The sequence below is a fragment of the Anopheles funestus genome, chromosome 2RL, assembly GCF_943734845.2.
Source record: "Anopheles funestus chromosome 2RL, idAnoFuneDA-416_04, whole genome shotgun sequence".
NCBI lineage: Eukaryota > Metazoa > Arthropoda > Insecta > Diptera > Culicidae > Anopheles > Anopheles funestus.
Window position 1 is genome coordinate 83,049,456 of NC_064598.1, and position 14,419 is coordinate 83,063,874.

Here is a 14,419-nt window from a genome sequence, read left to right on the forward strand (position 1 = left end):
ATCTTCCATGCATAAGAGAATCAAAGTAAATATTTGCCAAACTGCCAAAGTCAATAACCTCGGCCATAACCAGCTGCTGGCGGCTGGCATGTTGTTCGGTACTGGTAATCAGCCACCAAGCATCAGATGCTGTTCTGTGTAGATCAGAAATGGTTTCTAAGTAACAAAACAAGAAACAAAACAACGAGAAGAAAACAACACTTCCTGGTACAGTGTGTGTGTGTATGGGGAGAAAGTTAATCTTGTACGTGGGAAGATGGATTTATATTTATTTACTATCACTAAAATAAATATACTTTAAAAACACGTTTTAATATGTACACACATGTATCAATATAGCAACGTATTTTAACTGTTTTTACATGCAACTGTAATTTTATGAAAAATATAAATAAATTCGAATAGCTCTCAAAACAAATTAATGGACTTCCAAGAAAGTATAAAATATTCCCAATATCCTAATGGAGATATGGTTAAATTATGAGCCAGAAAAACACTTTTCGCATGAATAATCAATAGTGCTCATGGGATAAGTTGCAAAAATTCAATCAGCGCATCTTTTCAGGTCATTCACTCAGTCATAACATTTAGACCAAATATAAAACTTTTATATTTTATTTTTTTTTTATTAATAATTAATTATTACGGCTTTATATTGTATAAATAATTTCTAAACCATCAACTAAAATGATGATCCAAATAAAAAAAATGATCACCTCAACACTCTCCTCACCTCTGGAGGGACACAGTACGGACACTTCCCGGTTGAGTGGCCTACACTCCAAAGTGTGCCCCATTAACATATCCAGCGCCTGCACTTCCTGGTGTGACCAACAGCGGGTGTCTTGAGCGGATATGCGACTAATGCATTCCCGTAATAGCAATAATCGTGCCAAGCATTCTAGTCCGCGCGCACGCCAATCGGTCCCGGTGGCAACGTGTTAAATGTTCCGATAGGATTCCACTCAGGTTGCCTTTTTGGACTTCAATTCTTGCATTTCTATTCCATAAATCTAGTCCCTTCTAGTCCTACGGCCTTCTGCTCCACGGCCGTCAAAGAAAGGGTAATATTTTCATCAACGCTAACCCATATAGTACCGATCAATGATGGGTCAATTCTTGGAGGACATTTGAGGTAAACAACACGACCGTATATGTACAACAGAAGAAAGCACGTCCGCTAAAAACCGAACCCACTTTCCACCGATGCAACCACCGATGTGCATTTCATGCAAATTAATGCTGATGCGACGTGCCGCTGCAGTGAATGCAATCATCTTTTCCCTTTACTACTTCCCTGTTCGCTGTTGTTTTTTTGTGTTAAATTTACAAATTTAAACCCGTCACACTTACGGCCGCCCATTTTTGTCACCATGAGTTTGCGGGCAGGCGCGTCGGCCCCCCGGGGGGGGGGGGACAATATACGGTACAATCACCCAATTCACCTTGCACGCGCAACCATCGCTGCAGCATGATGTGACCACTTATGGTAATGGTACCCACCATCACCTAAATGGTGGCTCAATTAGGACGAAGTGTTTCCAGGTTGTTTTTTGTTCTTCAGTTCAAACAATGGGACAACTGTTGTTCTTTTCTTTTGTCACTTAATATACTACATATGTTTTTAATGTACTTGTGTAATGTAGTTTGTTTACACAATGTGCAAAAAACAATTAAAAACATAACTTCAATTTCGGTCTATCAGTCCATTTTATTCCATTTTCTTATAGCTTTCGAATTGTATTATGCTATCTCTTTCTACCGTTTTTCTTTAAATTCCAATAAAAAATCAGCAAAACCCAGCGCATGGAATCCCGCTGCCACACCTTTCGCCTGAAATTAAAATGCTTCTGATTGAGCTTTTCGAGGCTTGGTGCGTACCACGATTGAATAACGAAACGCGGAAGAGAAATTGCACACGGCGCAAAGTCAACGAACTCAGGTGCATTTATGACACACTTTGACGCGCAGATAGTATGCAAAATACGGTGCGTCATTTGCGCAGCACGATTCAGGGTAGGTTGGGTGTTGGTTTTCCTTCGTTTTGCAAGAAAGTTAGTAGCGAGACGATAGCAAAAGCAAAAGGAGCAAGCAAACCAATAATTTGTGGGTGGTTAATTTTAATTTATTGACTATAACTACGCCAGGCTGACTGTGCTAGACCGGATGTTTAGTGGTGATTATTCGAAAGTTATTTTGTTTTGTTATTTTTATTTATTGAAATATATTGCTTCACAAATCTTTTATTATTCCTGCTGAAGGAGGAAAAAAAACTTAATTCAAATGCAATGCCGAAAATATTATCCTTTTTCTTTTTTCACCCCCAATACTCTTCTTCAATCTAAAAAAACAGGGTGGATTTATGCTGAATCAGATGGTTGAAAATACACACAAAAAAGCTGCTTGAAATGCTCATCATTTTTGTTGTTTCGTTTTTTGCATTTATATTTACCGGCACCGGTTAGGTTGGGAAAAGATAAAACAAATCAATGACCCGCACCCGCACCACAAATCCGGCATACTAGATAGGAATGGTGAAACCAACACAAACAAAACCCATTCGGTGCCATTGACCTTTTGTGTCCTACTACGCAGCAAAATGCAATTCTTTCCGTTCCGTCGGTCTGTGTGCTTTGGTCCGTTCGTGACCGGTACGTACGAGACAATATCAATGGAAAACAACGTTGCATAGGTCATGTACCGAATGTTCATGGGAGAAAAAAGATCACACCAATGACGCCATTCGGAACCACTTAAGTGCCATCTTGTCGTGGGAGGATACTAAGGGAAATGGAAACCGAGTGCGATGCACTGGTAATGGTGGAATGGATTGAGTTTGAGATGCAAAACGAGAGTTTAATTTGCAATTTGAGAATACGATCGATAAGCGGAAGTTAGATTCTTCTCAGGAGGAAGTCTTCATGATACGTCCTCCTGCTATGGTCTCCAGCATCCTCTCTCTCTTTCTGTGAGACACCGGATTGAGGTTTTCGCTTGAAGACCTCAAGAATTTGGAGACTTTCGTTTTTGAGTAATGTTGGTAGAAGTTTTAAAGTTTTTGATGATGAGTTCGAATTCTTTGGATATTGAAAACATTCTTAGCCATTAATATCATACATGGAGTTGTACTGGTAACTTCTCCGAAAATCCCCACTTTGAAGCTCGTTCCAAACTTACCTCTAATTGAATTGGGAGTCTTTTTCTCATGCTGGTGACCATTCAAACCCAACAGTTCCCCGTTCGGGCCGAGATCACTTTCCACACCACCACTAGCATCACTGGTACCTCCGCCACCATTCCCGGTCAGTCCAGCGGCAAGCAGTGCACTCGACGAAAATGGTGGCGGTGGTGGTGTTGTACTGTCTGCCAGATCCTCTTCCTCCATCGCAAGCGATGCAGCTGCCATCGATGCGACGGCCGACAGCGTTGAGCAGAATGCATTATAATCCTGTTCCTCCTGACCGCCCCGTATCATTGTAGGCTGGGAAGATCCGGAAGTACCGGAACCGCCACCACCCGGCGGTGGCTGATCGTGTGCATTCAGTGGCTGTAACAGCCGATGGCTTAGCTTTGGGAAGTCGCGTGTTTCGCGGGCAAAGTTGCTGCCGGCACCGGTACCACCCATCAGATGCTGGGCACCGTTGGTGGTGGTATTTGTGTTATGGCTGGTGCCGTTGCTGCTGCTCGCTGTACTGCTGCTGCTGGTGGTGTTGGTCGCGTTGCTGCCGGTACTACTGCTACTGGTATTTCTTAAAGGCCCTAGGTTTGTATCACGTAAATCAGTCGTTGGAGCACCTGCCGACACGTTGAACGGTGGCGCCGCAGCATGACGATTCGAACCCACGGGGTTCGTCGTGCTGTTGCTGGTGTTGGTGGCGGGTTTGTGGTTCGGGGGTAAGTGTGCCAGAAAGTGCTTGTTGCCCGTATACAGGCTCTGCCCTCCTGCTCCGGCCGCGGAACCCGGCTGCGGCTGCATAAGCCGCGAGGTAAGCTTGGGAGCGACTGCCATGGCGGCAGCCGTTGCTGCAGCCGTCGCTGCGGCCGCCACAGCCGCCGAATTTGTGTAGCTACCACCGGTCGTCGGTTCGTCGCCAGCACCCGCACGATTGGCCGCCGCATGGTATTTACCATTCCAGGATTGACTGAATAGGTCCAAAAATTCTCCGTCATCCATTTGCCGAAAGCTTTTGTCCTAGGTGCTGGGAAAAACCGAGCTGTATCGGGTGCGAGTTGTCGTGGGTATTTTCTTCCCCCCAGGGGGGGCGTTTTTTAACAGTTGTAACTGAGGTAGTCGAATGTTGTAGTACGGAGCCGGTTAGTACCGATCCCGATGGTACGGGTAAATGGGCTTTTGCCCCTTATAGTTTTATTCGTAAACGTTTGCTTTAATGCACCTTTGAGAGAATCTTTACTATTGCCACATGCACACTACTTTACGCACAGCTTCGCTAACCCTTGGCTGGCCATAACCAGCTGGAAGGGTTTAGGTTGGATACAAATCCTCAATACATTCGACAGTCATCCTTGCAGCGGGTTTGTTACCTTCCTGCCGTAGAATTCTGATTGAAGATAAGTTTGAGGGCACGAAGAATTGTCTGTTCTCGAAAGCAATCAGCACACCTCAATGTTACACTTTGCACACTGGAAAATAATGAATCACTTCGTAGTGTAGACGTAAAGCGGATAAACACGCACGCGATGTATGATTCTTTGTTTTTATTTGCACTTTGCTCTTAAATATTTATCACACTGTCACTAGAAAGAGCTGGATTTTTTTTGCAGAAGATAAAAAGAAAGAAACAATTTGCCTTATGATACGTTCGCAAATAAATTTCGCAACATATCAATATCACAACACCACTTGGAAGCAATCACACAATCGAATTCACATTAAAACAAATCGAAATCACATAAGCCAAAACATAAATGTTCTTATAAACAATTGATAAGATCCCAAATAAAAAAAAAACACCCCAAAAACCAAGTACCTGATGCCAGAGTGTAAAAGCTAACTTTCACGTCCATACCGTGCAAAAGATTCCGGAACCGTCGACCTTAATCAACACAGACGGACTGACCTAAAAATGTGCATCCCATCCCCAGGTATACTACCGATATCTTCGTTTGCTTTTGCCATTTGCTACAGTTCTTTTCTTTTTTTTTGCTTGCTATTATTACAACCTTCCGTTACAATCAAAATATAACGATAGATGCCAGAGACCCATACACGTACGCACGACTGCATCGTGTAGATGTGGTGGGAAAGAAATTCATTAGTGTACTTGTGGGTGAAAAGAAAGGGTTTTTTTTCGGGGGGGAGGTTGTTGTCGGTGCAGTTGCAAGCAGTAACTGATAAGAATTCATTTTGTTTTTTTTTCTCGAAAAAGTGTCATTTATCGATACGGAAATGACAAATTTAGCTGTTTGTACGGTTTAATAAATTGCAGCTAAATAAGGGAGTGTGGAATTGCACCGCAAAGAATATGTTTTAGGGCTTCAAGAGTAATTACTTATCTGTAATTCTTTTTCTGTTTTAATAATAATATTAAATTTGAGTAAATTTGAAGTAAATTCACGCTCAATTTTTAATAAATCCAATTACTGAACTTCAGCTGCACTATTAATACAGTAATTGCACAAGAAAAACGCAAGAAAAAGAGTTGATTTTTCTACGTATAATACCGCTTCATCTCTTCTAGAAGATGAATAAAATGTGAAATAAAGAACTGGTAATACAGGTCCCTTAGGAAATTTTTTGCATTCATCTAATGACACTACCGGCACATAACCATCAAAGCAAAACGACACCATTAGCGAACCGTTTCGAATTCAAAGAAAAAGTGTCTTTATTTTAAAGCGAAAAAAAACCCATATGGTGATGATAAAATAGAAGCAATTCCCGCAAAGAAAAGCGAATGCTGCAAAGATGCGGGATGCAAGTGTGTGTCGCATAAATAAATGCACATACACGCATATGTACATTACTACTCTCTACAGCTATCGGTGTTCTATCCCCGCTAAATTACCCGAAACCCATGACACGCTGCACGTCCTTCCATGCACAGCCAGTGCGTGAAAATCGCAATGGCAATGGCCGGTCGCACGCTGTGCAGAGAGCAAGACTGTGCCAACTGCACTCGTACAGTAGCAGTGGCAGAAGAAGAGGAAAACAAACATTGAAAAAAAAAACAGCAGCAGCAGCAACGCAACGCCATTACCACACGCACACCACGAACCATGGTGGGATAGGTCAAGAAACGGAAATCTATTTAAAATGAGATTACGGCAGCAGAATTGGCATCGGAAGGGGCATCGTTGCGTTTGCACAAAACACGCGAAATCGGTACGGCGAGTGTGTTGAATGTGTTTGCGACGGGACGCGAGTTGGTGCGAGTGTGCGCCGTTCGTTCTGATCTACCCTTTTGAACCATCCCCAACTACCCCTCCGCGTACCGGCCACATCTCCCCACCAATATGGCGACCGCAACCCATCTGCCTCTACTACCTCGTACACCTTCCGCCTAACCTCCCTACGGTAAAATTTCGATCAAACGGAGTTTTGTGGTCACGGTGGATACACAATCCATCGTCACAATATCGCTATCGCTTTCCGGACAGGGGTTTGGCGATGGGTTAAGCAAGGGGAAGGCGGAAGTATAATGATATAAAGTTGCAAAAGAACTAACAGCAGCTAACGCTGGGTTAAAGGGAAGTCTATTGGTCTGATTGCATTTTATAGTGCCGTGGAATGGGGTTTTACGAACGATTCAATCATTCTAATGGCTATATCGCTCTAACTTTGTGATAAATATTTTTTTTCCTAGGGGTGGATTCAGTTCTTTATCATTGCCATACTAAACCTCGATGTGCAACGATTAGAAAGAATTGAACATCGTGTGAGTTGGGTATTTTTGTATGAGAATATCAATTAATTTTATATGTAGCAATAGAAATTCAAACTTTGCTTGAACTAATGTAAAATATTGTAGATATCTTGATGAAATAGCTAACACCAATTAGTGCGAAATACAAATCTGTTTTGATCGAAATAAAACTCGAGTGTGAAAATACGATCATTACATCTGTCTAAACCGCTTCAATGAGAAATTAATGCATTAAGCGGTAAAACTTCGCACCCTACCAATTTGCCAGCTACACCGTAAAGCGTTACGCATTCCGCCCCGTTATCTGGCCACGAAAGCGAAAGTGCAATTACACGACACCATGCATTCTGATGCACCCGCTGCTGCTTCTGTTGATGTCTGACGTTTGATTCCTAATGACCCACGGAATGGGTGGTGGCTGTGGTAAGCAGTGCGACTGATAGTTGCATATAAATAGAATCACCAGCTAGGCTGAATTTAAAATAAAGCAAACAACAACACACAACAGTCGCCGGGGAAGGGTTTTTTGTGCAGGCGAAATGATGGGATCAGACTGCCACTTTACTGTTGCATAGCGGACAGCATCAATTGTGAACTGCTCAGTAAATCCCACGCGGGCCATACAGACGAATGTCATAATGATGGCGCTAATGTGCGATAAGAAAGGTACATCGCTCCTGGGGCAGCTTAGCGACTATGGCGCACTGAACTGGTTTGTGTGGGTTTATTCTTCCGGGAGTCGTAGATAGTAAGAATCGTAGAAATTAAGCAAGAATTTGTACAAAAAAAAATGTCGAGATTAATTTGTCTTGGACTCCGTGTGGTATTTGAATTTTAACAGCGATCCGAAGTAAAGCTTATACAAACTTAGACTGAGCTGTATTTTAGATTGTTTACTTCAGGAACATTTTAATTCATGTAATTTCTCGTGAAAATACTTTAAAATCAATTATTGAGGAGTTTTTCAACTTCTTAGCAACTTGTTTTCTAATTTCGTGACTTTTTAGTATACATTCTCTCGGGAATAATAAAAGAAAATATCTACATGTGAATGATAAAGTTTGAATCATTTTTGAATTCTTTTCCTATTGAAATAGAATATTTAGATGCGGACTTATTCATAGTTGTCAAACAGATAAACAATTATTAAATATAAAGTTTTTTTAACAGATAAACAATTATTCGAAGCATAAGAAAGGTAGAAATATTCCACAACTAACCCTGCATATTCCAGTTCAACGTTTAAAATATCAACAAAAAGCTCTTGCTCTACCATTTCTACAACTTAAAATTAAAAATCAAAGAAGGAACATTAAAAATAAAGTATAATGGATAGAAAACTCAAGATATATCGCTCACATTGGGGAATAAAATAAGAAAAAAATCATAACTTTAAGATAGGTTTAAAATTTAAATTTTCTTCTAAATAGTCAGCCTAATTTAATTTATTTTCATTGCAACTGTGCACAATTGCATCGAAGAAGTCCCGATAACTACGACCAGTTATTTCAATTATTACCTCCATTATGAGCTCATCGTCACAGCATATCGTTCGAGAGTGTAAAACGTTCTCTCGCGGTACGTGACTTAAGGAAAAATGTTTTTTTTTATACTTTTCAATAGCGCTCCAAACATTGCACGCTCGGTGGTTTCCATTTGCTCGTTAATCTTCTCCCAAAACACACTCCATAAAACACAACCAATCGGCCAATGGGCCAAACGGGCATATCCCATTGCATTCCCGAACGAACAATTTTTGTAGCGCATCTCGTGTTACCCTGTACTACCCTCCCAGTGATGCTGACGCTGCCATAAGGGTGCGAAATGCACCTGCTAAATTTGACTTCCAAGTTGTTTGCAAAAAAAGTAAAACACCCAAAAAGTAGAAAACAAAAAAAAGAGCTCACAAAAAAGTTAAAACAAACAGCAGAAAAGTGTGAAAACGAAATTATTCCTTTTAGAACCTTCCGATAGAGAGGCAATCAGCACGTACACCAGTAGCAACTAACCGTTTAAAAAGTACAGACGCTGCAACTAGTGCTCATACTAGTTGTTGTTGTGGTTTGGTTTTTCTCCATTTTTTTTCGCTTTGTTTTGTGTGCCTCCTCGCTCACCCTAAGACCATTAACCCCAAACGAGACGCTGTCGCTGTCGTCATCGGTCGGCAACGCCGACGGTCACGCTTAAAGTTTTCTTTTCCTTCTTGTGTATCGTTGTGTGAATTTTTTGTTTTGTCATTTTTGCGTTTTTTCTTTTATTTTGCTCATTTTTGCACAACACCACTCTCGCGTCACGTACGCGATGAACTCCGCGATCGTACATCGATCGAGCCGTGTTCATGTAAACTGTTCCTTTTCCGAAATCGATTATTGAAATAGCTTCGAAACGAACTGCAAACGTTATGGGTATGAGTGTTTTGTATTTTTAAAAGAGCAATTTTACACTTCGATTCATTTACTGCAGCTGTATCATCTCCATTCCCTGCTGTAGCATGCGCAAAAGAACGAAGAATGTATCATACACATCGTCCCTTCAGTAGAGATAAAAATGAAATGCGTCCATCGTGTGACCTTGACCTTGCCCATCTTAGTTCACTTTCCCGCAAGTATCGTATGGAGCTGTTGTACTGCTTTTTTATATTTGTCCAAGCAATTTCTTCGAAACACAACCCCCGAGAAGTGTCAATGTACCGGTAACGACTTATGGAAGAACCATAAGAATGGTAAATTGCATCATGGATGCACCGTTTGACGGTGTCGCAGCACCAATGCGTCATCCTTATCAGCACGGGAGTCTGTGCTCTAGTGTGAATCAGCATAGTTCGTTCACCTTTCTGCTGCTGCAGGGTTGTCGATTTTGTTTGTCTTAAAACTACCCCCCCGAAGTGAATCGGAACTCACACTGCAACGAGCTAAGAACGATTGTTGTATTCGTTAGTGGTGATGGTGGTAGTTCAAACGATGCGCATTGGTAGTGTGAAATTATGCAAAGCACCCAAGTACGGTTTTGTCTGGAGATGCAACGAAGCAAACGAGCTTGCAGATTGCACAATTTGGATTGGTTTAAATTTTCACTTTTACTGCCTTTCGAGAACATGGTTGCATGGTACAATTTTGATTTATTTTCTTCCGAAAATGTAATGGAAACTGTTTGATTTTTGGAAACAATTGTTTGTATGTAAAGTTTATTAACCTCCACCATATGGAATTGCTCCATCTTGCTTTCACATTCCTGCATCGCTGCATTCGTGTAAACAACGCTGGGATTTAAAGAAAAGAGTACAAACATTTAATGCACATTTTTGCAGTTTTTTTTCACCCGAAACAGTCGCGTTCCATGGTACCGTTTTAGAACATTACAAATCAGACTATCAGCAACCACCGTTTGGTGCGTCCACTAGCATTAGTATTTGTGCAATGGAATGAAAACCAGCAAAAGGAAGTACAAATGTTGAAAAGAATGCACCACCTGAAGGATGGAGAAGGGGATTGAAATGCACCCACCCCTAGAAGAAGAGATAGTCCGCTTTGCGGTGGTAACAAATAACAAAAACCGATCGAGAAAGAAAGCGAAAAATGCAAGCAAACAAATGCATGGCAGAGAAGATACCGTCAAAAATTACGTCACATTGTGCGGTGGGGCAGTGGCGTCGCCAAAGCAACGGCAACATCGCGAACAGCACGAAGAAAAAGGGCACAGGCGCAACGCAACCAACAACTACGCAAGCAAAACTACGTCGCCGGCACCGAAGAACAGGGCAGCAAGAACGGTAACAATAAAAATAAAAAAAAAAAACATCTGCGCGATTCCGACGACACCAGAAGGATCATTAACCTCAAGGTGCGCTGACTTTGTCGGTCTGTTTTGGGTGGGTTTGGAACCGTGTTGGAACAAGGCGGTCAGCCGCTGGCAGGAGTGTTCCTGGCGGTGTGACCGTGAGTTCGTTCGTTTCTTGGCGTAGCGGTACAAATGAGTGAGTGCCGCTTGCATGGCCGCCTGAGTGTCGAACAGGTGCCGATGGTGGAGGCGCAGCGGAAGACCACCAGAAAGCTTATTTTAAAAATAATCGAAACACGTCCATTTTCCTTGCGAGTGAATTAATCGATTTGTGACCAAGTGTCAATTTTAACGCCCATTATCCGAACGGGAAAACTAACACTTGTTAGTGCGTGTTAAAATGATCGAGAAACGATCTCGTGGGACCGGAGCGTGAGAGGAATGCATCATCCCTCACGCATATTGCAGCTCACGGCGTGTGAACGAACCGAACCGATTTTCCCCACTTTCGCTCTGTTTGGGTACTCACTAATGGTACTCATTTTCTCTCTTGATTGCAACGCTTCTCTCTCTCTCACATACACACTCACACTCATTCGTTTGTTCCCTCGCGCGCGCTCTCTCTCTTGGCGTCTCAATCTTTAGGTTATTGAACTAAAGCAAAACACTGCCCGCAGGGAGGCACAGCACCGGGAGCACAATGTCTCGCGCGCTCTTAGACTACACACCCCCTCCCTTTTCAGCCCTATCTCTTCCCTTCATCCCTTGTTTCGGACCCGTTCCATTCGTTCCTGTTCATAACCTGCGCGCTAAAAGAGCGGGCAAAACACACAACAAACAGCCGCAAGCCCCGGTTCCGATGGCGGGTTCGATGATTTCAACCCGCCACCCTCAACACTGCTACACCATTATGCTTCACCTAGCCGTTCGCTTCCTTCCACGGACTCTTCATTCTTTGCGGCGTGCGTTTCAAGCAGAAGATCAGGTCGTTCTACGCGCGCGATTTACGGGCGCATTTTTTAAAGTTAAATGTTTTTTTTTTGTTCGCTATTGCAGTTTTGAAATCCCGTTTTTCTATTGGGACGACATTTTACAGTTTGGTGAAAATTTTGTTAATGATTTTTGACATGGCGTTATGTTTCTTCATGTGTGTAGGCCAAAACAGAACGGCGGGTCTATTCGAAATCATTTGGGATTTGCTCATTTTGCTTCACAGGTAAGGTAATAAAATTTTGACATTTAAAATTTTAATGGCCCCTTTTTTTAAGGTTTGATTTTATTCCATTTTTCACCCGCTAGAAGCATAAACGTGTGCTGTAATAATCGTGTCTGGGGAAGAATGTTTGCTTGGTTCAATGTCCTTTTGTTAAAGTGAGAATGTACAGCATACAGTTGAACGACTCTATAAAAGTCAATGTTCAACATCGACTGCTGTTGCAAAGTGGTTTCTAAAATGGCGAAAATTCTAAAATGGTATAATTATACCCCCAAATGAATTAAATATTGTGTATTAAAAACGACAAATGTAGTCCACGTTCATCCATTGATAGTGATAATGAGTGCTTGAAGCAATCAAAGTAGCTACGAATTTTATTTAGCATTTTTTAAAACAAAATTTTTGTTTTCCAATATTTTACGCGATCTCATAAAGTTATTATTGCAATTCGAAAAAAATCTTTCGTCTTACTTAAGGATGTTCAACCGATAGCGCTAGGAAGGTCGAATCAGGAATTTCTTTGTCATTTTGGGGCATCACAATCGACAGAATCCTTAAACTTATTGAAAAAGCATATATCACTAGTTCAAACTTGCATATTTAAGAATCTAGAGGATCCTGGATTAAAGAGCAGCTGAAATGATAAAGATATGTTTATTTTTTAAGCTCATATCGGAATGATAGACGACCATTTTATCTCGGAAAAGAGCAATTCCGCCATCTGATTAGTAATAAGTTTGAGAACACTTGTCCTACTCCATCCGGTTTCTAAAGAAATTTTCAGCATTTTTTCATCATGCCATAGCCTTCATAATGAAAATTCTCACCACAAGCATGATATTCTTTTCATGATCGATTAAAAACCTCTTCAAAATTTTAATCATGAAAATCTAATCAAAAATGTTTGTTTTTTTTCTAAATTTTATTTATAGGAATTTTATAGGAATTAAAAACTTTATTCTTCTCTTTAACCGAAAATATTTACTTCAAAATGAATGAAAAAAATTGATCAGTTTGGGATTGTGTCAATTCAGCAAGGAACGAACTTATTGAATTTGAATCATTCCCACCGAATTAACACCCATAAATCGTGCGTATCAATTCTAACCTGACACAAACAAAACGTACGAAGCGAAATAACAACTATTACTCTCACATCACCATTAGAGGCTGTGTGACAGCATATCATCCCAAGTGGGTACCTCCGAACGCACTTGCACACAATTGACACCTGGTTTTTGTACGGGATTTATGGCTTTCAGCGAGAAGTGTGAAATAAATAATGCTCGTCCCGAGTGGCGGTGTTAATATCGATTCCCATTAATTAAGCTGCCGTTGTGTGAGCTACCGGGATAGTGGCCATTGCCAGTACCCATTACCCATGCGGTTCAATGACCGCAAACGCTCGTCTTATCAACGCACTCGCACACACTAAGCGCTCGAGTGTCATTTCTTCGGACGGTTTGATGAAGCACACCACTGCCAAAGGAAAAACTGGGTTGGAATGGGAAGCGCAAAATGGAATGAAAGTGCCGGCTAAGAAGGCGCCAGTGATCGGCACGATCAGACGGGTCATTGGTTTCTTTCCTACACACCGAGACTGAGTTGAACTTCTTGAGATATGGTACGGTGTGTGGGGGGGTAAAAAAACTCAAGAGTTACCGCTTTTCACCAGTAGTTGGACTAGACGGAAGACATAATCAAACATCGATTTGCACTATTGTCATGCTAAGACGGTTATGTTCCATGTTTTTTTTGCATTTATCGCAACCCCAACATGTCGAAAGGAGAAGGTTAAAAGAAAGACAAATTTATGTGTGAACTAGAAGATGAATCCTTGCAAAACTGCACCATTAATCATCGTTAGGCATTATTTTTTTCTTCCTACGGCTCAAAGACGCAATCACCGGTACCCTACATTCGAATGAAGTAAAGGCGCTGAGTAAAGTGACGCCGTTGCCGATCATGCTGATGATGTTTGCGTACGATTGTGCTAAAGCAATCTTTAAGAACTACTGTACCCCAGGGAAGCTGGGAAACAAGATAAGCTGAATGAGGGAAGGGCACAGTTCTTGCTGGTAGTTTGTTTGTTTTTTTTTGCGATCTGATGCTTTTAAGATGGAATTCAATGTTTTTGCGTGTGTCTTTTTTCATTAATTTTGTCATCTTCCAACGTGAAGCGTTGAAGCTACAACATCCGCTTATTCTGCACAACCGCCAACCGGGTGCTGGCGGCGGGGGGGGGTTTCCCTTGTTGGTCATTCGCGCGTGTCAACGGCCTACGGGTGATACACGGCGTGAGATGGCGCAATTTGTCTTGCAAAAGTTTTGTTCGCATTTTTATCATTTTTCTCTTCTGTTTTTGCTCTCGCGATGATCGTACATGTCGGGCACTGAAGCGTGGTGGAGGTGTAAAAACATAAAAATTAAGAGTGAAATAAACCATCTGCATGTCCGTTGTGTTGTGTAGTGTTTTTTTTTTCTTCCCTGTGCTATGGAAAAACACACAAGTTTATTTTAAGATTTATGTTATTCTTGAACA

At 41.6% G+C, this 14,419-nt stretch overlaps 1 protein-coding gene across 6 annotated transcripts in view; it reads right to left on the reverse strand.

The window, feature by feature from the left end:
• The window catches only part of LOC125764460 (probable nuclear hormone receptor HR3), a 71,651-nt gene that overhangs the window by 20,133 nt on the left and 37,099 nt on the right, over positions 1 to 14,419 (reverse strand). For 5 of the 6 annotated variants that reach the window (XM_049428733.1, XM_049428734.1, XM_049428735.1 and 2 more), the window contains one exon: positions 3,178 to 4,765. The exons of the other annotated variant lie outside the window; for it this stretch is intronic. In XM_049428733.1, coding sequence (XP_049284690.1) covers positions 3,178 to 4,174 — 997 coding nt within the window. In that variant the 5' untranslated portion in view covers positions 4,175 to 4,765. The remainder of the gene's footprint in view (positions 1 to 3,177; positions 4,766 to 14,419) is intronic. 6 annotated transcript variants of the gene reach the window in all.